Genomic DNA, 26,182 nt, shown 5'->3' with positions numbered 1-26,182 from the left:
TAGTCTGACCTCATGTATATCACAGGCCATAGAACTTCCCCAAAATAGTTCCTAGCACATATCTTTTAGAAAAGCATTCAATCTTGATTTTAAAATTGTCTGTGGTGGAGAATCAAACACAATCCTTAGTAAATTATTCCAGTAGTTAATTACCCTCACTGTCAAAAATTCACACCTTATTTCCCTACTTTTGCTCATCATTATGCAATCACCACTTTGAGATTTGATGCAAATTTTGGAAAGTGTTGTTGCAATCACTATTTAAATGGACTCATTATCTCCCACCATACTGTACTACTTGTGAATCACCTGAATGGCATACATGTCTACAGCCATGTGAAGAAGAAAAAACAATTTAAGTTCTTCAAGATGTATTCCATAACCCGCCCTCTATCCCTTCTCCATCAGAATCTTAGGGTATGTCTATACTCCAAAGAAAAATCCTCAGCGCCAAATCTCAGAGCCCAGGTCTGCTGGCTCAGCCTTGGGCTCTGGCGCTAAACATAGCAGTGTAGATGTATAGGCTCAGGCAGGAGCCCAGTGCTCTGAAACCCAGTGTGGGGAGAGGGTGTGACTAAGGCCCCGGGGGGCCATGCTGAGATTGTTCAGTCAGGGCAAACTGAAAAGAATGGGGCAGACAATCCCCAAAACTGGTGGTTATTCTAATAATTAGATTCACCAAGCCAGCAATAAAAAAACTTCCCTAATACCTTATTGGTTACCCAGAAGACAAAAATACAGTTCTCTTAAAACAATCCATCCTTGGGCTTCCACCCAGACAGCCAAATCAAATATGATGAGGATAACTGAAAATCTTGTTCATCATGTAAAAAGTTCTACCAATCCCAAAGGATCGGACACATTACCCACCAGGTCAATCAATATTTCAGATCTTATCCAAATACACGTGTGCAGCCAATTCTTATTAACTAAACTAAGATTTATTAAAAAAGAAAAGAGGGTGAGTATAGGTTAAAAGATCATTATACATACCAGGGGTGGTCAAATTACGGCCTGCGGGCCACATCCGGCCCACCAGCCAATTTAATCCAGCCCTCGAGCTCCTGCTAGGGAGTGGCCACGGCTCCCGGAAGCAGTGGCATGTCCCCCTTCCGGCTCCTATGTTTAGGGGCAGCCAGGGGGTTCCACATGCTGCCCCCGCCCCAACCGCTGCCTCCACAGCTCCTGTTGGCTGGGAACTGTGGCCAGTGGGAGCTGTGAGTGTGGTGCCTGTGGACAAGGCAGTGCACAGAGCCTCCTGGCTGCACCTCTGCATAGGAGCCAGAGAGGGGACGTGCCACTGCTTCTGGGAGCTGCTTGAGGTAAGCACCTGCCCGAGCCAGAAGGGGAACATGCCGCTGCTTTCAGGAGCTGCTTAAGGTAAGCACCACCCGGAGCCTGCACCCCTAAGCTCCTCCCGCGCCCCAGCCCTGATCCCCCTCCTGCACGCCGAACCCCTCGATTCCAGCCCAGAGCACCCTCCTGCACCCCAAACCCCTTATCCCCAGCCCCACCCCAGAGCCTACACCCCCAGCTGGAGCCCTTCCCCCCTCCACACACACACCTCAACCCCCTGCCCCAGCCTGGAGCCCCCTTTCGCACCCTGAACTCCTCGTTTCTGGCCCCACCCCAGAGCCCGCACCCCTAGCCAGAGTCCTCCCCCTCTCCTGCACCCCAAACCCAATTTTGTAAGCATTCAGGGCCTGCCATACAATTTCCATACCCAGATGTGGCCCTCAGGCCAAAAAGTTTGCCCACCCTGATACATACAGATATAAATAAAGTTCTTAAGTCAGTTTCGTAGTAGAGATGGTGAGCTTCAAAGTTGCAAAAGTTCTTTCAGAATTAGTTCCATAGGTTATAGTCCAATGTCGAATATCAGGGTTACCCAGACTGGAGCTGGGGACCTCAGTCTTGTGTCTCTTGTTTGCCCAAAGCTGGGATTGGGTGGCAGGGCATGGATCACTTGATGATAACCTGTCTGTTCATTCCCTTTGGGGAACCTGCCATTGGCCACTGTCAGAGGACAGGATACTGGGCTTGATGGACCTTTGGTCTGACCCAGTATGGCCATTCCTATGTTCTTATGTCTCAAACTTCCCCTGATGAATCTTAAGCAGATTTGAGATACAGGATCAGGGCACCAGAGTCCTTTTTATAGCTTTACTTGGGTGCAGCATTGTGGCTTTGAAGTAGAACCTCTTATTTCCTATGTGGTAACTAGTTGCATTCATCAACATAAGGAATTATCCATTAAGTAGTTCAAAGACAGTTTACTACAAACTTAAAAGAAAAATATAGATAATGATATTACTACGTTCAGGTTTCATCTAGATATTAATATTCCCTTTTTGATCCTTGAATCAATAGTAGTAACAGACAGGAACTGTCTGTTTACATGGTTAACATCTGACAAGTTGTTAGTAAACACGTACAATTAGTATTACTCTAATTCTCTTACAATACAGGTTTGCATTTCAAAACTCTAGTCTATCTAACATTATGAAATGTCCCTAATTACCAGTGACATGCTTTTCTCACATGTCTCTAAAGGTTGAATGTGGGTCATTTAGCTTGCAAATTGCTTAACCGTTTCTGGCTCAATGTCACAGAGGGTTTCAGAGCCTCAGGACCATCCTGAGCCTGAATGCCTACACTGCTAGTTTTAGCTCTGCAGCGCAAGATCCCAATTAATTTGACCCAGGCTCTGAGACTCAGTGCCACAGGTCTTTTATTGCAGTGTAGATATACCCTTAGCTTTTTCTCCAGTGCAAAGAAATTGAGGGGATTTGGGGCAGCGTTGCCCTTCTATAGCTTCAGGAGGGGTCACAAGGAGGCATAGGGGATTCTCACTGCCCCGACAGGCACTGCTGCAGGAAAGTCTCTTGCTCCTATGTGTTAGGTGTGAACACATTTGAGTAGAATACAAATCTGCATCCACTTCTTGAAGAACAACAGTTACAGAACAGGTAAACAGCCTTTTTTCACCTGTAATTCCTGAGCCTTGGGCAGCTCTAATAGTAATAATACTACTTCAAAGTGCTTTATAAACAAATTATTACTCCTGAGGGCATTCTGTGCCAAAAAATTAAAAATTCTGCACCAAAAAAATAAAAATTCTGCACACAATATTTTAAAAGTCTGCAAAATTCTGCAAATTTTATTTGTCAAATACATGTGGAGGCTCTAGCAAGGCATTGGAGCGCACAGACCACTGGCTGCACAGCGGTGGGAGATAACTGTGCAGCCTCCCCCCGGGACACTCACTCAGCAATGAGGCTGCACCCAACCCTGACAGAGCGCAAGGACTGGGCCTGCCCCAGAAACACCCCAGGGCATGCTCCTCTGTGCAAGGTGCACCAGGTGTGGGCAGGCAGGCTCAGCAAGACAGGATTGAACTGTGGAGGGGGCTTAGTGTGGGGAAATCCAGGTGTGGGTTGAGAGGTGTGGGGCAATCTGGGTATGGGCGGCTGAGTGGGGGATCCGAGTGCGGGGGGAGATCTGGATGTACAGGGGCTTGTTGGACGGTTCTGGGTGCAACCATAATGGGACTCCATAGGGGGGTCCAGATGAAGGTAGTTGGGGCTCAGCAGTAGGGGTGGAGGGGTGGAGGGGGATAGAGCTCGGCAGGGGGGTCTGAGTGTGGGGGGTTCAGTGGTGGGGTCCAGATGCTGGGGGAGTGGGACTCAGTAGGGTGGGGATCCAGGTGCAGTTGATTGGGGCTTGGTACAGTGGGGATCCAGATGCCGGGTGGCTCATTGGGGTGGTCCAGGTGCACGGGGAGTGAGGCTCATCGCGGGGGAGGGGGGTTCTGGGTGCGGGATGGGGAGGGTATGAGACTCGGCGGGAGAGTCTAGGTATGAGGAGTCTGGATGCACGGGGGTTGGGCAGATGGGGGATCTCTCCCCCTGCAGCTGAGGAGCAATGGGTACAGGAAGCATGGGGTCAGAGGGAGTTTGCAGAGCTTCCTACAGCTGGGGGAGAAATCTGGGGGTGGGTCTGACGCAGCCCCAGATGCCATGCAGGGGAAGAGGAAGTCCCGTCCTCCCCAGCCCAGCCGGGGCTAACAGCTGGTTAGGAGCCACCAGATGGATTTTCCCTAGTCCTGCACCCTGCCCCACAGTGCTTTACCTCTCTGCTGGCTGCCCTGGGCACCCGAAAAATACTGCTGGCTTTCTTTTGCTTGCCCATCAGAAAGTCATTTTTCTGCAGGGAAGCAAAGAAATCTGCGGGGACATAAATTCTGTGCATGTGCAGTGGCACAGAATTCCGCCAGGAGTAAATTATCCATTCAGGGGAGTGAAGAAAGTAAATATTTTGAGTTAGTTTTAAAGCTAGCTTTAAAACTTGGGAGGTCCAGGCACCCCAGTCCTGTGCTAGACTACCTGTCCAGCTATTTATTTCCCTCATCACTGATCATCTCATAACCACTAATGTATTGTATTCTCACAATACCCGTGTGAGATAAGGAAGCATTGCCCTAATTTACAGATGAGGAACTGAGACACAGTGTCTTGCCCAGGCTCACATGGGGTATCTGTAGCTGAGCTGGGAATTGAACCTAGGTATCCTTTGTTCCAGTCCAGTGCCCTAGACATTTCTCTCTCTCATTTAAGAATCAGTTTCTCTAGATGTATTCTAAAAGTAGAAAAGAAAGAGGAGTTGCTCAGAAACAGATTTGCTAAGAAACTGTGGTTTAAATCATTGTTTTTTTCAGAACTCAATCTATAAAACCTTGTTATACCACAAATTCATTTTGTGTCATTCTTAATGGTTATCTTTATCACTGATGTGGTTATGTTAGCTCTCAACTTTATGTACATTTCTGGAACCTCAGACTTGGGAAGACACATTTCTGTTACTTAACGGAATTCATTTTGCCAGATAACTTGACTTTCACTTGGATGGTATTATAAAAATTCATATTCTAAGGTTCCATTTTCCCAAAACAATTTTTTGTTTTACACCCTGGCTTATGTATTTTTTAGCATTTGAGATGCCATGAAACTGCTTTGTCTGATATCCAGACAGAGTAACTTTGTTTTTTCTAAGGTGTTTTGACTGTGTGAATGTGAAATTTTCACACCACAAATGTGTGTGGGATGTACAGTGTGGTTAGCTATTCAATTCTGGATAATGATTTTATTTTTGGAATACCATAAATGTGCAAAAAGTCAAACTGAGTGATGGTCTGCCATGCTCAAAATAAATAACTTTGTCTTTATGATTGGGCTGAAATAAAAATGTTCTATGATGTTTAAGCTTGATTTAACATTTTTATGCTGTATTTTCCATGCATATCTTTTGACTTGGATATTCATGGTCACCTCTTTCTGAAGGTAAAAGGTCTGGAGGGAGTCTGAATTTTTTGCCTACCATTTCTTAACTTTCCCCCTCTCTCACTTACATGAATAAAATGGTAGCACCTTGACTCTAATTAGGACAGAAAAAGTGTCTTCTGGGGATTGTATATATAGTACTCAGTACATAAATATGGGAGAGCAGGACAGGAAGTGTGCAAATAGTGGTGTAGCCAGCATCTTCCTCCTGAATACATCATCCTCACAGTATGATCATACTTCACCAGCTCAGAAATGAGTCTCTGTGTCCCTTCCTAAGTTGATTCTAGACAGCAGAGTAAAATGCTGCTGAACTGTAAATTCTTTCAGATGTTTTCAATATACTCCTATCCTGGGCAGGTGTTTGTTGGGCAGCTCTTCAGAGTTGATGAAATCTTGATGGAATTTGTCGTGCTACTTGTCCCGCTCATCTCCTGGCCAGTATGATAGAAAAGGAGTGAGAAAAAAGCTAAAAACAGAAAGGGGGGCAGTGTTTGGCAGATGTTTCCCCTTTCCATCTTCCCTTCTGGTTAAATAGCACTAAGAGGGGTTCAAAAGAGGGGAGTGTTCAGATGGAACGTGGGGGGCTCAAAGGTTACCTGGCAGTTGGGGTGACACTTAATCATTCACTCAGGGAACAGAGACTCTTAAGGAGGAAAGTGGGTTGTTAAAATTCTTGGAACAAAAGTAAGACTTTCTCAATCTTTGGCCTGCCTTCAGCATTTCTTAGGACATTTATAGCAACAAAGCCAAAACAGTGATCATCCTCTGTATTGGCTGTGCTGCACTGGCAATCAGGAAAGAATTATACCAAACTACCCCCTCCCCATCTCTGCACTGGCACATGTGCTGGTAGCACCTGTTTCTCTTTGGGTCAGACCTAGACACCTCCACCCACCCTTTTGCTTATGCAGATCCGGAAGCCTCTGACACAAAAACCCAATTGTACACAGAGGAGTTCTGAGATCATTTATACAAAAGAATATTAGGTAAGGGAATGGGTACAAACCAGTGGGCTGAAAGGGGATGGGGGGCATAAGGCAATTCAACAGCAGAAGTGAAACAAAACAAAAAACAATCCCTTCCCCCACCTCCAGAGGTGCCAGAAACCTTTACCCCACCTGATGCAATGCACAAAGCTGAGATGCTCTAGCCTAGACATGCTGCTCGGTGGCTGCTCAGTGTGGACCTCCAGCCTTGGCAGGGCCTGAGTTTAATATACTCTTGGCTGGTGGAGAGGCTCCTTATCTGCTGGTGCAAATTAAAGCAGCCCCTAGACTGCTCTAACTTGTTCTTGGCCACTTTGGTTCCTGCCAGCCTCTAGGATTGTGGAGAGGCAGAAATGAAATGGAGAGCCACCTGTGCCTCACACCCAGGTACACTGAGTACGGCTCTGACACACATAGATATCTTGCCCCATGTTATAAATCAAATGTGTATGAAAGAAATTGTTGATTCAAGTTAGCAGAACAAGTTTCATCACCCCTCTCACCTTCTCATTCTCAGGTTTTTTGGTAAAAGAACTCTATGGGACTGCAGAGGGGCTTCCAACTTAGATGAATTACATCAGTTGTTAAGTAACATAATGATCAGACGCTTGAAGAATGAAGTTCTAACCCAGTTGCCTCCCAAAATTAGACAACGTATTCCATTTGATCTCCCAAAAGCTGCGGCTAAGGTGAAATGACTCTCATTCAATATTTTTAAATATCTAACAAACTTGGTGCTAGCAGTAATATCTAACTGTGTTTACTATCCTTTTTTATCTGAATTATTTGGAATATATTTTTGTATATAAGGAACATGAATTTATATATAGTGTATGTTTATGTTACACATACACATAAAAATAAAATAATGGGGCATAGGTTTTATCACCATGGGTATGAGGTGACTGCATTACCATGGGTGGTGAATCCACAAGCGATCTATGGAAAGAGCGATACATAATACACTATGATGTAGTCTACCACATACAGTAACTACATTAGAATGTGTTAGGATTTTAAATAAATTGTTCGTATCATATAATAAAATACATGTGCATACTCACCTCTCTCTTACAGGACCTGATCCAGCTCCACTGAAGTCAATAGCAAAGTTTTCATCACCTGAAATGGTGCAGGACCCAAAACTCATAGTGAAGGGTTTCCCTTCCACAAAAACGCTTCACTTTATAAGCAGAGTTTTACCAGTATTAGAGGTACAGAAAAGATCCCATCCTCTTCAACCTCGGAATGTCTGGTGTGGAGGGTGGGGACACTACAAGGCTGTATCTTCACTCCCTGAAGAACAGAGAACAAGACTGCATCTTCTCTCCCTATTGGGAATAATTGCAGCAAAACCCTGAGCCAGGGATTTTTACTCATACTTTCCCCAAAGAGAGAGGTGATGAATGCTGCATTCTAAGTGGATTAACACTATCTGGTACCAGTAGGTAACAGGTACTGCATTCCAAAAGAATACTTGAACTCTAAATGTTCATTATAAAAACAAACAAAAAATTAAGCTTCACTATAAGAGGAGTATATATAGGAGAATATATTGAAGTAACTGCAGTTAAAGGTTCATTTGTATTAATTTGAAATGTCTCTTATAGATTACCTTACAAAATCGTCTAATTACACTTATTAGCACACATTGGTTGTTTTAATTCTCTGTCTCGCCTATATTTTGCCAAATTAAGTTATGTTACAAAAATTGAATAAACCCTCAGTACAAGAAATTTAATCTGCACATTTGCAATGACTACAACACTTAAAAGTACAGTAATACATTTAATTGCAGTGTTTATTGGGTAGTTCACTGAAAGAAATTTCATACACAATTAGTTCATGACTAGTGTTTTTGTATTCACCAGCAAGAGTTGCAGTCTTTTTCAAAATCTCGCATTTTACACATAATCAAATATTCTGATCTAAAATTATAAACTTCAGTAACTTGCCCAGGGTTTAGTATTTTGTCCCTTTTTAGCGTACATTCTAATCTGTCAGGAACTTTATTAAAGTTAAACCAATAAGTTCTTTAATACATCTATGGGACAACCAATAATTATAACAAAAAAGCATGTCTCCTTAATAGCAGCCCATCCAAAGACCAAGTATACGCATCCCAACAACCAGTCTCTTCCTCTAATTCCCAAGAATAAATATGAGTTTTGTGGTGTTCTCCGAAAGCTAACAAATCTGGGTTCTAGCAGACCAAGAAGTGAGAGCATTCCAAACCTGACAATTCTTCAGCAGAAAATGCCTGGCCAGCACTTTTCCCCACTCTCTCTTCTTGCACAACCAGTGCTCTGGTGTCTGTGTTCTCTGCGTGAGGGTGCACGACTTAATAAGTGGACAGTCACATTCAATTTCAGTTTCAGAGTACTCTTAAACAGTACAGTGTGTTGCAGTAAAATAATCTCGAGTTGACATACACGTGAGTAAACTGTAGGAAAATGTGCATCAAAAAGAAAAAGACTCTTCTTGCTGTTTATAAACTAAAGTGCTCTTGGCTGTGTAGCTGCTACCTGCGCATCTAGGTACACATCGAGATTTAAAAATACAATTAGGGCTGTCGGTATAATCTCTGCTTTCCTTTCTAATAACTTTCCCCAACCTTAATGTATAACCCATGAAAGGATTTTCAGTATGATCCATCAACGGGTTTTCTTTTAACTTTGTGGAGGGTGTATAACGCAAGGTTAGGGTGGGACCAGAAGAGACTGGGATAGAACAGCTAGTGTAATGGGTTCTGGGAGACTGACTGACAGTCAACAGAGCTGACAAAATGAGGGAAAGGGCCTTACAGGGTATGTCTACACGGCAAAGAAAAACCCGTGGCTGGCCCATGCCAGCTGACTTGGGCTTGCGGAGTTCCAGCTGTGGGGCTGTTTCACTGCTGTGTAGACTTCTGGAGTAGGGCTGGAGCTCAGGTTCTAGAACCCTCAGGGGTGGGAGGGTCCCAGGGCTCTGGCTGCATCAGGCCTGATGAAATACATCCTAAAATACTCAAGGAGCTGACTGAGGAGATATCTCAGCCATTAGCGATGATCTCTGAAAAGTCATGGAAGATGGGAGAGATTCCAGAGCACTGCAAAAGGGCAAATATAGTGCCAATCTATAAAAAGGGAAATGACAACCTGGGGAATTACAAACCGGTCAGCTTAACTTCAGTATCCAGAAAGATAATGGAGCAAATAATTAAGCAATCAATTTGCAAACACCTAGAAGATAATGTGATAACAGTCAGCGTGGATTTGTCAAGAACAAATTATGTCAAATCAACCTAATAGCTTTGACAGAGTAATAAGCCTTGTGGATAGAGGGAAAGCGGTAGATTTGGTGTATTTTGATTTTAGTAAGGCTTTTGATACTGTCTCACATGACCTTCTCATAAACAAACTAGGAAAATACAATCTAGCTGGAGCTACAATGAGGTGGGTGCACAACTGATTGGAAAACCATTCCCAGAGAGTAGTTATCAGTGGTTCACAGTCAAGTGGGATCCTGCAGGGATCAGTTCTGGGTCCAGTTCTGTTCAATATCTTAATCAATGATTTAGATAATAGCATAGAGAGTACACTTATAAAGTTTATGGATGATACCTAGCTGGGAGGGGTTGCAAGTGCTTTGGAGGATAGGATTAAAATTCAAAATTATCTGGACAAACTGGAGAAATGGTCTGAAGTAAATAGAATGAAATTCAATAAGGACAAATGCAAAACACTCCACTTAGGAAGGAACAATCAGTTGCACACATACAAAATGGGAAGTGACTGCATAGAAAGGAATACTGCACAAAGGGATCAGGGAGTCATAGTGGATCACAAATTAAATATGAGTCAACAGTGTAACACTATTGCAAAAATCATCCTCTGGAAGGTTTAGGCAGGAGTGTTGTAAGCGAGACACGAGAAGTAATTCTTCTGCTCTACTCCATGCTGATTAGGCCTAAACTGGAGTATTATGTCCAGTTCTGGGCACCACATTTCAGGAAGAATGTGGACAAATTGGAGAAAGTCCAGAGAAGAGCAACAAAAATGATTAAAGGTTTAGAAAACAAGATCTATGAGGGAAGACTGAAAAAATTAGGTTTAGTCTGGAGAAGAGAAGACTGAGAGGGGACATGATAGCAGTTTTCAAGTACATAAAAGGCTGTTACAAGGGGGAGGGAGAAAAATTGTTCTCCTTAATCTCTGAGGCTAGGACAAGAAGCAATGGGCTTAAATTGCAGTAAGGATGGTTTAGGTTGGACATTAGGAAAAACTTCCTCTAACTGTCAGGGTGGTTAAGCACTGGAATAAACTGCCTAGGGAGTTTGCAGAATCTCCATCATTGAAGATTTTTAAGAGCAGGTTGGACAAACACCTGTCAGGTCTGGTCTAGATAATAGTCCTGCCATGAGTGCAGGAGACTGGACTAGATGACCTCTCGAGGTCCCTTCCAGTCCTATGGTTGTATGATTCTATCTCAGACTTATTTGGGTTGTGGTTGAGGTAGTTTGCTTTCAGACCCTAGTATCATGATAACTGTTGTACTGTACCAAAGTTCCCAATGGAAGATTTTGTATACTCTGGAATTATGTTTTTCGTGCTACAGATTTACATGTAAACAGTTTGTGTAGCCCAATCACTCAGGTGAGTTTGAGGACATGAAATAAACCCCGTTAAAATTGTCCGTTTCTCAAAAATTATGATAAGACCTTGTATTAGAAGAAAATAATGGGGTATTATATTAAGTGTGTTAATTTCTTCACTATTTCTGATTTTGATTTGGCTTTTATCATAATAGTAACAAAGGTAGCAAATATTTTTCCCCTTTTAAAAGTTTTGTCTCCATTTCTTTCCCATCAAATTATTAAAATGACTACTCATCCCCAACCCTGGTCTATTCACCGTTGTTTTATAAGTATATTCCATTTTATATTAGGGATGTAAATACCATTTTAAAAGTTAACTGTTTAATTTATTTAAAAATATTTCGTTTAAATGGTTAACCGATTAAGGGGCTGACCGGTGCGGCTGGGTGGTGCTGCTCCATCTGGGTGGTGCTCCTCTGGCTGGGAGATGCGGCTGGGGCTGCTGTGGCTGGGCGGCGCAGCTGGGGCCGCTTCAGCTGGCGCAGGGCTGCTGCGATCGGCCAGCCTCCCAGCTGGCCCGGGAGTTAATGGTTAAGGTGAGTTAACCATTAAGACTAATGCTAACCGGTTAACATTTTACATTCCTGTTTTATACATCTGTTTAATGTATTCAGTTGTTTTTTTTTTTTAAATTTTCTTCCACTCTCAATTAAAAGTTAAATTCCCATTCCCCTGCTCTCCCTCCACAAGTCCACCCCATTCCTTCCTTACACACAGTCATTCCCTCCATAAGACCCCTTCCTCAGGTCACATTGCAGTTTGTGCATGTTGTAGGATTGGGAGCAAGAGTTCTAGGGAATGAGTGTCAGAAGGCCTCAAACACCCAACCCTAATGCAACTCTCACAAGTGTGTCTGTCTCTCCCTACCCTGGGCTCACATCTGGATGCTAAAAGGGATAAGATGGAATACCCATGCCCTACAAGAATTAACATCTACATTGGGAGAGGTAATCTGGGCCAAGAGTCTATCTTACGTTTAAAGGTGCCCAAACCTTGTGACCAGAGTACCAAATAGTTATATCCGTTAAGTATTTAACAGCACATGAAAATCAGCATAAATGGCATTAGATCAATCAAGTAGAATTAATGTTTTTGTTTAGTTATTTGTAACAAAGGAAAATATTGTGAAGGTTTGATAGCTGATTACATTGTATTTTTATTTAAATAAGTTTCATCAGGTCATCTTGGCTGATTGACTAAAACTAAATCTTACCATAAATGTTCTTTGTTACATGATTATATTTTCCTGATGCTCCACTTTCATATGTAATTAGAATTCTTTTTGCTTGTTCAGTACTTCTTCTTAATAAAAAGTGCTTAGTGTTTGATTTATAATGTTAACAGAGTGAGCTTTATTTTCACCCGCAGCTTGTCACAAGTTTCTATTATTGGTAGGAACATGTGACTGACTTGCTGCTGTACTGATGTTTTTCTATGAAAAAACTGGCATCTTTGAATATAATCTCCTTCCTTACCGTTCCTTTTGGTAGGAAGGTAGGACATGATTCACAGAAGCAGTAATTGTTCTGCCATTTATATTGTACCTCTAAACATTTTTCTTCCCCCATTCAGGAACTGAATACCAGCTTTGAAGAGTGGGAAAAATTAATGAGGGCTCCAAATTCAGATGTCGCTGAAAGCCACTTTGTTCAAGTCATGGGTCTGATTACACGCATGTATAAACAAACTGCCATTGCCAAGGTAATGAAATCTTTTTATAGTTTTATTTTAAATATGTATTCAATCATATGTTTTAATTATCTCTTTTTCTACTATTTTTATATGGTGTGCTTCCAGTGTGTAATCACCTAACTAGTGGACTCTTCCTGCTTCTGCACAGAATTGGGACAGTTGGGCATTTGGGTGATCTTCAGTCACCATAACTTCCCATATTTTTTTAGAGGTGGATAGCTAATTATGTGAAATGTTTTTGATGATTTGTGGTATCTCTGGTATAATAAGCACAAACTAAAACTATCTGGCAGAGTAATAAATTGGCAAAGCACTTTTGCATGACTTCTTCAGTCTCAGAATTCTGAATAGCATTATCAGATGTTTAGCGAGAAGAGACTATTTGAACTTTCAGTGTGACATTCTGCATTGAATATCTTATCTGTCTTAGATGCCAACAATGACAATGCTTGTGCTTTGACCAATCTTGGGAGTCAGTTTCACTGCCAATTTGCTCTCACTACTAAGTCCCCCCCCCCCAATATTATGTTTACAGTAGGCTGTTGCTCCTTGTCCTAACATCTTTTGAATTTAAATAATTCCTTTCCTTTATTTATATTTCTCCTGGAGCTCAGAGCCTTCAGGCTAACTTGCATGGCCTTCCTAACTGTTCTTCTAAACTCTACAGGTCTTGATGGACAGTCCTTCCACAGTGCACTGCATAAATGGGCAAGGAGGCACATATTCATCATCACTGTGCCTGAAAATCATCAAACTCTGGATGTGGTGCCACTAGCATAGGATAACCCAGAGGGCTCTTCACTTCCCGGATATCAACAACAACCTGGCAGACTTCCTGAGGAGACACTTGGTCACCACTCGCAAGTAGTCTTTGAGGGACTCTGGTGACAGACCTGTTTGCCATCATCATGAACACCAACTGCAAGAACTTTTATTCCAAAGGGGTATGAATCTGAAGTTGTTAGTGGACACCTTCCTTGTGCAGTGTCTTCAAGACCTCTTGTATGCCTTTCCACCAATCCCCAGGGTGACTTCCAAAATCAAAGGCGACAAAGCCACGATATTTCTTGTAGCTCCTTACTGGCCAAGGCAGTTTTGGCTGACAGACCTACTACATGTCCATCTGTCTCTGATCTAGCTCCCAGACTGCGTGGACCTGATCTCACAACACCATGGCCAGATACTCCATGTGAACTCGAAGTCACTGGACCTCAGAGCATGGCTTTTGGCTGATTGAAAACCATTGACCAAGATTGCTTCCTATAGGTCCAAGAAATCCTGGCACAGAGCAGGAAAGTATCCACCAGTAGAATATATCCATTTAAATAGAGGAAGTTCATGGTAAGGGCAAGAAAAAAGAGCAACAAAAATTATTAGGGGTATGGAACGGCTTCCGTATGAGGAGAGATTAATAAGACTGGAACTTTTCAGCTTGGAAAAGATACGACTAAGAGGAGATATGATGGAGGTCTATAAAATCATGACTGGTGTAGAGAAAGAAGATAAGAAAGTGTTATTTACTACTTCTCATAACACAAGAACTAGGGGTCACCAAATGAAATTAATAGGCAGCAGGTTTAAAACAAATAAAAGGAAGTATTTCTTCACACAACACACAGTCAACCTGTGGAACTCCTTGCCAGAGGATGTTGTGAAGGCCAAGACCTCACATAACAGGGTTCAAAAAAGAACTAGATATATTCATGGAGGATAGGTCCATCAATGACTATTAGCCAGGATTGGCCGGAATGGTGTCCCTAGCCTCTGTTTCCCAGAAGCTGGGAATGAGCGACGGGATGGATCATGTGATGATTACCTGTTCTGTTCATTCCCTCTGGGGCACCTGGCACTGGCCACTGTCAGAAGACATGATACTGGGCTAGATGGACCTTTGGTCTGACCCAGGAGGGCCATTTTTATGTTTTTATGTTCTTATATGGCCAGCCCATCGTGGTCTTGACCAGATCCAGGCTCAATATCACAGATCCTTATCTATTGTACTTATACAGGATAGCCTCTTGTTCATCTCTACTAAGGTATATTTCATAGCAATCTCAGCTTAGCATCCACCTATATAGTCATGCTCAGTCTTTTCTCATGGTATCAAAGTTTCTTAAAGGGCTGTTACGCACTTCCCCACTGGTCAGAGAACCTGCTCCGACTTGGGACTTCAATTTAGTCCTGACACTGATGGAGTCTCCATTCAAACCTACTCCCTGCACCACATCTGAAGATGATCTTCCTAGTGGATAACACTTTAGCCAGGAGACTAAGTGTTAGGCAATTATGGCTAAGCCTGAGTCCCTATACAAAATTCCATAGGGATGAGGTGTTGCTAAGACCTTACCCAAAGTTCATTCTTAAGGTGGCTTTAGAATTTCATCTAAACCAGTCAATCAGTCTGCCTGTTTTCTTTCTGATGGCATACTTGGCATCAAAAGAAAATAAATTAAAGACACCAGATATATCCAAGACCATTGCTTTATTACACTGATAGGACCAAATTGTTCAGACTGTTGCTCCATCTGTAGTCATGGGCACGTGTTCTCAAGTTCAAACCCTCTCCTCACAGAGGATACTGGAATGGATTACAAATGTGTTAGCTGATGTAATAATCCCAATAAACATCAAGGCTCACTCCATCAGAGCTCAAGCAACATCCTCTGCCTGGTTCAGAAATGTACCAATTTCCAATATCTGCAAAACGGCAACATGGAGTGCCCCACTGACCTTTGTCAAGACTTATGCATTGGACTCATCTGCCAGAGCTGATGCCAAATTCATCACTGTTCAACGCACATAGCTGAAACTCCTCATTACCACCATCCTGACTGCCCACCAGTCACCTACAATGGTATTCACAGTGACACATACTCAAGAAAGAACAGTTACTTACATTTTAATTGTCTTTCTTCGAGATGTAGTCAGTGTGATCCCATGACCTGTCCTCTGTTCCTGTTTTTTGAGTTTCAGATTGCAAGGGAAATGAAGGTGGATCTTGGATGCCCTGCCCCTAATGCCCTTGTGTGGGAGTACAAGAAAGCACAGGGCTCATGCATGGCCCTACTGCACACTACTATTAAAAAAAAAAAAAAAAAAAAATCTCATGCACATGAGGTGGGCACCAACAGTGGAATCAGCGCTGACTAAATGTCTTGATCAGCCATGATTACTGGAGGATAGGTAACTTCTTTTCAGGGGACTGATACCCAAGGAATGGATTATCTAATGGGGGACTTGAAGACACTGAGGAAAGTCACCTTAAGTGGGAACCTTTATAAAAGGAGGACTTCCTTACAGGCAATTTTAGAGAGAGAGGAGACCAGGCCCAGAAGGCAAGGCTGGGCAGTAGCAAAGGAGGGTCTTGGAAACCTGAAAGGACTGACCAAAGCCAAATGGATTCTGAGTGGTGAGGAAACTGAGAGAGGGGTTTGCATGCAGGTTTTTGCTATTTTTCCATAGATCTGTATAGCTTTTGTGTGTTTTCTATGAGTAAAGGGTGATTATTTTAGAAATTCCTTTGCACTGTCTTTTTGACTCTTGCATTCAATGTCACGTAGTCCCTAACGGGGGTAACAGTAAGTTAGAGGATCAACAGCTTCAGTGAAACTTTGGGAATGTGCAAGAGCTGCTTGGGACAGCTGGCACAAGTTGCAGGGCCTGGGCAGTTGGGCAGGTAAAGTTTTCTCTCTCTGGGTTGGGTGCTAGTTAGAGGATGTGTCCCCAGAAGTGTGCCCAGAGGTCCAAAGCCTGAGACAGTGCTTAGATTCTGCTCAGACCCAGAAGCCAAGAGCAGGTGATATCCAGTGGGTGAATCCTTGTACACTAATCTGATGACGGTTGTAACAAAGTTCCAAGCTTTTTTCATCAGCTATCTAATCGTCTTATGCCTAGGCTGTTATTTGCGGACTGTTAAAGCTATCGCAAGACAAGGCTTTCTTTTCTTCCCTTTCCAAAACCAAACTTCCCTCACATCTAAGGGCTTGTCTACACTACCTGCCGGATTGGCGGGCAGCAGTCGATGCAGCAGGGGTCATCTAGTATACGTCTAGTATACACGCGATAAATCGACCTCTGAGCGCTCTCCCGTCGACTCCAGCACTCCACCAGAATGAGAAGCGCAAGCGGAGTCAACGGGAGAGCGTCAGCTGTTGACTTATCGCAGTGAAGACACCAGGGTAAGTCGATCTGAGTGTGTCGACTTCAGCTACACTATTCACCTAGCTGAAGTTGTGTATCTTAAATCGACCCCAAGGGGTAGTGTAGACAAGCCCTTACCTAATCACCTTCTGGCTAATGTGCTTTTTGTGAATGTGGGAATAGTGCAGGTTTTGCCTCCAGACTCACCTTCTTAGGTTAGGACCTAGAATGGATTAACAGTTTTTTTGTTTTTTTTTTAAGATAAAAAGAAATCTAACTTGATGAGGCAGCTATAGTGGGAAAACCCTGCAGGTAGTTGATAGTCATCCTGCCTGTCAAAGCAAATAAAGAGGAGGAACTCTACTGTTTCAACTGAGACACAAAACAAATTAGCAGGGGGAAAATAATTTGCCTTCCTACTGTGCCAATGTAAGGTTATTTACTGTATTTCACTTTCCTTTCTCTTGCTCTCTCTCCTGGTTTTTAAAAAAATCAAAAAGCAAGAGTTACATGGCACAAAAGAAATATTTTTCTAGGTTAATTTGCATACTGGTAGGCCCTTTTAAAAACCACATTCTTTTTGTGGAAAAGTGCTTAGCAGAACTACTGTGCGGGTATCTTCAGACTTGTTAAACTACTGTCAAAAGCAGCATATAGTTACCTTTGCCAAATGTGGAAAGAGAATTCAAATAAGTATTACAATAATTGTAAGTTAACCTTATATGTGAAGCTCTTAAAAAACAATGTAGGCGTTTACTGCTGTAAATACTTTGAAAAGGTAAATCATAATAGATATGCTACTTAGGCCAAAAGAAACTGTATTAAAAGTTCTGTGACTTAGTCTATTTGCTATGGCAACATAGCTGAAGCTTAACTGAGTGCTCTTTATTTTATCTTTAGAGAAACTTGAGATCCAGTTGCAAAATATTTGAAAACTTTCATACCACTGTTATGCTTTTGCATCACATTGAATATTTATAAAAATTATATTTACTCATCGGTATTTTCTGTTGTTGAAAATCAAAAAAAAAATCTTAAGTTAAATATTGTTTATAGCAGTGAACAGTAAAAACATTTGGACCAAATAATTGAAAGAAACTTTCAGAATTGCTTTTTTAAATAAATTAAATCCATTGACTTTCTTTAAATACATTAGGGTCAGGGGAGACTCATCTGAAATCTCAACAAAAGCCCAATAATAAAATTTTTATATAAAGCCACATCTGTTTCCTTAGGTCTTAAGATGTAAAAAAATCTACTGGAAATGACTGTTGCTAATCAAATCACCAGTTACTGAGCCTTTCTTTCGTCCGTTCACAGGTAACTTTATTGTTGCCTAACTTCAAATGGTTTAGTGCCTGAATCTGCAGACTTCAGAGTTCAGTGAGAGTTGAGATTTGCATTTTTACTACTGCAAGTTTACCTCCCTCAAAATTATCTTCTTGGCCCTATGAGTCCCTCCGCTGACACCCTATTCTCAAATGCATCAAATGCATTCCCTCCAAACAATCTGCAAAGCCACTACTGCACGCTCCTTCAAATCCCTCCTTACAAACCAAAACAAACTATGTACTATTTAGTCCCGTGTGTCCATAACATGCTTGTATTACTGTTTCCCCAAATTCCACTCTTAACCTTCCCTCTCTCCTGCCATTTGTTTGTTTTATGAGCTGCATGTTGTCTTAAACTAAGATTGTAACATTTTTGAGACAGGAAGTGTCTTAATATATGCCTGTATAGTGCTCAGCACAGTGGGGCCCCAACTTGTCTGTGTCTTCTAATTATTACTGTAATATAAATAATTCATAACTAACCAATGCTTTGCACAAGTGTGATAGACTAAACTTTGATAGAGAAAACTTTGGAACTTTTCTGTGATCGTATCATTCATTACTAAAAGAGCCACTTAATTAGGTAATAAATTAACCTTTATATTAATGATATTAAGGTCAAAGAGTATAGCCTTCTGTATCAAATACTTAACAGGAATAATCTTCCATTGATACCATATCAATACCAATATCATATTAATCATTTTAAATGACTCTAGTTTGCTAAGTTTTTAAAATATTTTGCAAGCCTAACGTAAGTAGAAATAGGAAAAAGTGAATTAGATTATTCTTTCAGTTTTAATCAGTGGTGTTAGGGACACAGGTGCAGATTTTTTTAATGCATTTTTTTTTGTTGGTGTCCCTTTAAATATCTCTAGGACAGAAATCAATTGATATTCATTAGATTGTCAGCATATTAAATAATCAGTCTGAGTTGTCATTATTTTAGCTAAAGGGAGTTTAAAAATTGCATTTTAATCCTTAACAAGCACCACAAAACTATCAAATCCTTTGAAGTTAAGAGAAACTTGTAAAGAAACAGCAGATCATTAAAATCATGAAGACAGTATCTGGAAAGGCTTTTCTCTGTTAGAACATGACTCATACGATTTAAAAAATAGTTAACTTTCTGTCCTCCTAATAAAGTCTACATCACAAAAGGTATTAAAAGAAACCATCACTGTCTGAATTTTTTGTATAGTCTGTAGAACTAATAAAATTTCACCATTTCTTGTGTTCTAGGCAGGAGCAGTAAAGGACTATATCAAAATGATGCTTGAGAATGACAAACTTAAATTTCTGGTTTTTGCTCACCACTTAAGCATGCTCCAAGCTTGTACAGAGGCAGCCATAGAAAACAAGGTAATTTTAAATGCTCTTCATAGAGTTTAAAAATGACCTCTTCCAAAGATTATATTATTAGGCCCCAATCCTGCAAACACTGAGGCACTTGCATAGCTCCTTGAGTTCTCAGTAATTCATGTGAGTGTTTGTGGAATCAGGGCCACAGTCAGTATTGAAAAGATCTTGGTTGTAGAATAGTTTTGGGAAATAATGTAAACACTTGTATCTGGAACAGTAAATGCCAGATTCCTTGCCATTATACTATTGTAGAGTAAGTCCTTTAGGTCATTGCTAAAATAGTGTACTGTTTCAGTGTACTATAATAGCTCACAAAATGGTAGTTGGAATTAAAGAGAATATTAATAAATAATCGTCACAGTGAAATAATTTTCTTCTGTAACACTTTCCATTTAAAGATTCCGTGTTGCTTTACAAACATTAATAAATGAATTAAGCCTCATTGAACTCCCATGTGGTAGGTGAGATGATTATCCCTATTTTACAGATAGAAAAGACTGAAACACAGAGGTCCTATGGTCCTGAGTTAGGAGTAGAACAAAGCTATTCTGTTTCCCAGTTTTTTGATAGTGTCCAAAAAAAAATTCCTTTTATGTAAATTATGGGAATCATTGTGTAAATTTGCCATTATCTTGGGATGTTATAGGCACGTTACATTCGGATAGATGGAAGTGTTCCTTCAGTAGAAAGAATCCATCTTGTCCATCAGTTTCAGAAGGATCCTGATACTCGTGTGGCCATCCTGAGCATTCAGGCTGCTGGTCAGGTAAGATTTAAAAAAAAAAAAAAGTAGATATTGGACAATGCAATTTGAAGTATAAAATTTAAAAAGACAAAGCATACACATATGATGTCTTACTATAAGTGACCTATATCATGAGGCTTTTGCATTCAGCAACCAATTTAGCACCAACCGTATAATCGGTACTGAATTTAAGTTGAAATTATTTCTACAGAACCAAAGCAAGGAAAGTGTCAGCCTGTACTTGAATAGGATGTTGGTGTGAGTTCACTCATTTCTAAAAGCACCAATGTAATAAGAAGCAAACATCACTTTTCACTGTTGTTTGCTGGGGAAGCAATGTGGTGGCAGTTACACAATACTGCAGTTTATCTATATCTTACTGACATTTCCAGCTGTCGCTATTTCATGTTGTTATGGGCACAAATACTTCAGAAGCATTAATAATTGTCTTATATCCATTTTCAATACTTAAATCAATACTGCTGTATAGTTGGTGTGGGTACTCTTCAATGGAGCAACCATAAAATTAATAATCCTGTTTTGCTTGCAACAAGAAGCAAAATGCCTTGGCTCACCTTAGAAAAAAACCCAACATGTATCTGTCTATTAACCATCTGCTGTCCAGGTCACCCAGTATCTGAAGAAGAGTTCTGTGTAAGTTCAAAAGCTTGTCTCTCTCTCTCTCAGCAACAGAAGTTGGTCCAATAAAAAATATTGGCTCATCCACCTTGTGTCTCCAGTATCTTATTGCCATTATAAAAATATTTTACATTATTTGTAGTAGTTCCCTTCTGATGTTCAGTCACTCAGTGAAATGTACTTGTGTGTTTATACAGTCACATCTTCTCTGTCTAGCATTTGATTAATCAGTGAATCAACACTGCTTTTACTAATTTTGTTTAGGGTTTAACTTTTACTGCTGCCACTCACGTTGTGTTTGCTGAGTTATACTGGGACCCTGGACACATGAAGCAAGCAGAAGACAGAGCACATCGAATTGGACAATGCAGTTCTGTAAATATCCACTACCTTATTGCAAAAGGAACTTTGGATCCTCTTATGTGGGCAATGTTGAATCGCAAGGTATGTATTGAAATAAAACAAAGTAATCAACAAAGTGTTTGATGTGTGTCTGGAATCCACAGTATTCAAGGATGTTTGCTGTGGAGGATTCTGTAGAGGGGCATTGTCCTAATCTCAGGATATTAAACCAACCAATATATGTACAATTGCAGGGGACCAGAATGACAGCTTTTATTCAGAACTAACTTTTATCTTTTCTGCTATCCTTTCGTAAGAGGCAAAGATAAACATGTTTTGTTTTTTAAGGTGCAAATAGGGAAGAAAAGATCATTAAAGGATCCAGTAAGATTCAGCAGGTTTATGTAGTGGTAGACAAGATTAACATCACAAAACATTTAATTTCTGTCTTTCCACTATCAGTTGTGAAATTGGGATGGCTTGGATGAGGTTGTTTTTGAGACAGCTGCTTTTCATCCTAGAAAATATTAACTGAAGCTTCTATTAGAAAACTATAGAAATTGACATTTGAAAAGATGATAGTTTTAGAAATATTCACATCAAAGTTTGGAAAGAGAGTTAACAGCTAGTTGTGATAGCTTAAAAACTCCTTACTTATGACAGGTATCAAAGAACTGGAAAGAAGAGATGAAGGAAGGATGCTGCAAGTAAACACTGTCCTCTAAACCTGACTTAATTAAGGGAAAATACTAACATGACTACGATTGCATTGGTTGGCGGTCTTCATCTGCAAAATAGACATTTGCATTAAGAAAGATTGTACACCAAAATTCTAACGCGTGACACTAAAAATTTAGCCCCTTAAAGGAATATTATTGTTATCCATTGGTTGTGTTTGATTTGTATTTTGTTTGTGATGTCAGTGTTTTTCTGGGCTTTATTCAGGGTAAATGGATTAGCTGTAGTGCCACTATTGATGAGCACTAGCTGTGCCCACAAAATAAACTCCACTTATATGACTCACCAAAATGAGATTCTGCTCTTAATAGATTGTGCAAATACTGGCTCCCACTTAGTGGGATTTGAATATGACCCTGGGCTCTGCTAGGTTCTTGGGCTTGGCTCCTCCTTGACTGGGTCGGGTCGGGGGAAATCAGTGGTGATATCTCTCAAACACCACTTACTTGTGACATCAAAATTAGATGCAACTCACAGTAAATTGTGCAGATCTGTAGCAGTCACTGTCTTTTTATACAGGAGGAATAAAATAATTTGCAATGTTGACATTTAAATTATCGTCAATGGGCATCTGAATTAACCCCTCATTGGCACTTCACGCCTATCAGGTCTATTGTTTCAAGCTATCTGCAGGCTCATCTAAGCTTCATTTATTCTTTTCACATTTCTGTGGTTTTCTTTGCAACCATAACAATTAGAGATTTACTTAAAAAAACAACAACCACCTGGGACTCTAGAGTATAAGATGATAGCTTCAGAGACATGCTAGTATGACAAATGGACATGTACGAGCTGATGTGCACTATTTAGTCTTTTTTTGGTCAGAAAGGCTGCTGAACATTCTTAAACACACAGGTTAATTTCCCCGACACCAATCGAAGAAATCATCTCTTGTTGCTGATATGCTTGTCAGTAACTGCTCAGTCTTTTTCGGAAGAGTGACTGAGAAGGTGATGGCTGTTCAATTCCAGGCATATTTGGATACCCAGCATCCTTGATTAGTTCCACTCTGTGTTTGGCTTTCTTTTGAAGCAGAGGCTGCTCATCTCAGATTCATGATTGATTTTCTTCTGGCTTTAGATCAAAATCAGCTGATTATTTTGGTCACGCTGGATCTTTCAGTAGCTTTTAATATGCCTGATGTTTTGGAAACTAGTATGTGTTGTTGGTATGTTTACAATTGCTTTCCAATATGTCATACCTAGAAAGACATGTGGCTTTCAAAGTTTTAAGTTGGGATTTACAAAGGAGTCTAAGGAAGCTAAGTACCTGAATCCCATTACAATTCAATGAGAGTTGTATGCCTAACTCCCTTAGGCTTCTTTGAAAATCTCAACATTAATATTGCCTTGGCTACATTCAAGACCTGCTCCTTGAGCATTGTAGAGATGGATCTCAATATTCAGACACCACCTGCCACTTAAGGATTCCACCACAGCATCTGAAGTCAGCAATTAACTGTGCTTTTACTTCAGTGGTCGCTAGGGTATGGAATTTGCTCCCATCTCTCCTTTATTATTTTGTATTTGTTTTTATTCTATTGCCCTGTGGCCTTTGGAATGGGTAAGGCAGATTGTAAAAAGCACTAGGTGTTTCCTGTGGCTGGGAGAATCAGAGAGCTGACCCTTGCAGGCTTCCTCACGCTAAGGGCAGGTATTAGCAAGGTGCCTCTCAACTCTAGCTATCCCGAGAAGCGTCGCAAACATATAAAGGCTTTGTGAAAGGGACATATGTTGTTTAAGTTTTGTAGTAACATAAATCGATAAATATTGACTTCCCCCAACTGTCCCATTGCCAAGTCGTCATACAGTAGTAGATTTCATCTTGGCATTGTGGCACTAGTGAATCTTGATAGAGGATTTGAAGGAGTATCAGATGGTAGCCTTATAGATCTTCAGTCAGTTATTTAAAACATTTTTTACTTTGAATTACTAAATTGTGTTCTGCACTTTTACAGTTGCTGAGTTATGTTTGAAAGGGAAGTAACGCTTAGTAAACTTAAACAACTAAATTTACTGTGAAGTGTGAAATGATTAACTTCATCTGTCTGCAGGCCAAAGTTACAGGCAGCACGCTGAATGGGAAGAAGGAGAAATTGCAGGCTGAAGAAGGTGATAAGGAGAAGTGGGATTTCTTGAGTTTTGCTGAAGCCTGGACCCCGAACGAAAGTCTTGAAGAGGTCAAGAATGAAGTTTTATTCACTCACGTAAGACAAGATGGATATATATATCTTCTTCTATGCTCTTCTTTTCTAAAATAATTCTAATACCTAGTCATTAATTGTGCTTCAAATTAAATGTTAAAGTGCTCCTATTTGAAAAGAATGAAGTCTGAGAAACAGCCTTTTAGATTATTACTTGTCCTTCTCTCTCTCACTCTCGTCCCCATCCACTGCTTCCTCTTTTGGTATCAATCTTTTCTTGCTCATTTTGCTGCCATTTCTCCTTTTTAGAATGGGTTGATGTGGGGCTGTACAGGTACCTGTTTTCTTGTCCAGCCTCATTAAGTATGCTGTCTTAGTGAACCAGTGAAATTATTAGACTGTTGAATGACCTCTCTAGGGAAGTAGTAGAAGCACCATCACAAAAGACATTTAAAACTAGTCTGTAGAAAGCACTCAAGAATATTCTGTTGAGTCATATTGTCCATTCCTACCAGTGCAGGACTATTCACAAGCCTTTTTCTAGCGCTGATCTCAAGGAACATTCTAATGGTTACAAGCTCTTTTAGTTTATAGCTTAATGCTGAGTAGCGTGTTATAATTACAGTTAAAACTGACCAAAGTACATCTCTACAATAAAGGGTCTTGCTCTGTAATCCATTGTGTCCTTTAAATTATCGCAACATGGTGTTTCATTCATATGTATCTAAAATGCTGTATATTGTATGTTCAGTCTGGCTCAGTGAAAAATTGAGGTGATGCTAAATGACATTGATCTGGGCACTCATAAAAGAGCATGATATTAGGGATGAAAGTATACCATCCTACTACCAACTAAAACATCTTAATATTTGCATTTGTTGTTAAGAGCAAACGGATAAATTTATTAATTTTGTGAACAAAGAAATAATGCATGCAAATAACCCGATTGCCGTCTAAGAAATATGTGTGTGTCATATATACCATAAAACAGTATATCTTAACTTTCCCAGTGCTAGTTAAAGGGAGATGAAGGCAAAGTAAATCTTCCCAAAGACTATAGTTGATTTAATGAGAAATTTGTATTTAAGAAGAAAAGTTTTAGAGTTTCTCGAACAATAGAAGAAGCTTGTATGTACAGATCAATTGTTTGAGCTTTTCTAAGATTTCACAATTTTATTATAGCTCTCCAGTGAAAATTATATGACTAAAGCATGCAAGTAGCTTTGCTGTCCTGTTAAGCTTTTTATCTGCTATCATTTAATATTACAAAAAATCCATGTATCTCAGTTATTACAAATATCAAGTTTCTAGAGTATTTAAGATTTTTGCTGAGTTCTTCTATATGTGAACCAACTACATAATTTTCCTGTTGATCTTTCTTTCAGTGAGTGATTGGTTGAGAGAGTCTCTCACAAAATGTACAAGCCAATTGTTGACCACCTGATAAGAGATAAAATTGGGACCTCCCCATTATGATGAATACACACTTCCTTTGTGCTTTATATTTGTTCACTGCTTTCACATTCCAAAGTATTCCCAGAGCCCTTTGGTGAAGATTTTCAAACTTGACTAGTGATATTGGGATACTCCATTTTTTTGTGTACTTAATTTGAAACACCTTCAAGGGGCCTGTTTCCAAGAGGATGGGTGTACAGCGCTCCCGGACAATCAGGTTTCTTGAAGGTGTCTCAAGTTGGGCACCCAGAAACAACAGTCACCTTTGCAAATCTTGCTCTTTAAATATACTGAAATTACTTCACCTAACACTGAAATGCAGCCATCTCTGCAATGGAGTGTTCAAATCAGGTGTTCATACCAATCAACAGTACACAAGACTTTTGAACAGGAAGTAAAAAATTACTATATGAAATTGAAACTGGAGTTTAGACTGGCAGAATGTAATTGCCCACATTGACTCTTGCTAGGAAACCAGAGCTAATACATCTACCCTTGTGAAAAGTGCAAAGAGTGTTTTAATAACCAGAAGATGGCATTTCCTGCAGTACAGGGTTGATCTAACAACATTCAGGAACCTTGATCAGTTCAGTCAGTGATTCTCAACCTGCAGCCCGTGGAACACTTGCAG

General features: G+C 40.5%; 1 protein-coding gene across 6 annotated transcripts in view; it reads left to right on the top strand.

The window, feature by feature from the left end:
• ZRANB3 (zinc finger RANBP2-type containing 3) overlaps positions 1 to 26,182 on the top strand; it is a 184,756-nt gene that overhangs the window by 59,211 nt on the left and 99,363 nt on the right. For all 6 annotated transcript variants that reach the window (XM_043525050.1, XM_043525049.1, XM_043525048.1 and 3 more), the window contains 6 exons: positions 6,846 to 7,017; positions 12,537 to 12,665; positions 19,370 to 19,489; positions 20,136 to 20,255; positions 21,138 to 21,317; positions 24,007 to 24,159. In XM_043525050.1, coding sequence (XP_043380985.1) covers positions 6,846 to 7,017; positions 12,537 to 12,665; positions 19,370 to 19,489; positions 20,136 to 20,255; positions 21,138 to 21,317; positions 24,007 to 24,159 — 874 coding nt within the window. The remainder of the gene's footprint in view (positions 1 to 6,845; positions 7,018 to 12,536; positions 12,666 to 19,369; positions 19,490 to 20,135; positions 20,256 to 21,137; positions 21,318 to 24,006; positions 24,160 to 26,182) is intronic.

Source organism: Chelonia mydas, chromosome 11, assembly GCF_015237465.2.
Source record: "Chelonia mydas isolate rCheMyd1 chromosome 11, rCheMyd1.pri.v2, whole genome shotgun sequence".
Classification (NCBI taxonomy): domain Eukaryota; kingdom Metazoa; phylum Chordata; order Testudines; family Cheloniidae; genus Chelonia; species Chelonia mydas.
The sequence above is the reverse complement of the archived record's forward strand: the minus strand, read 5'-3'. Positions and strand labels throughout refer to the sequence as shown.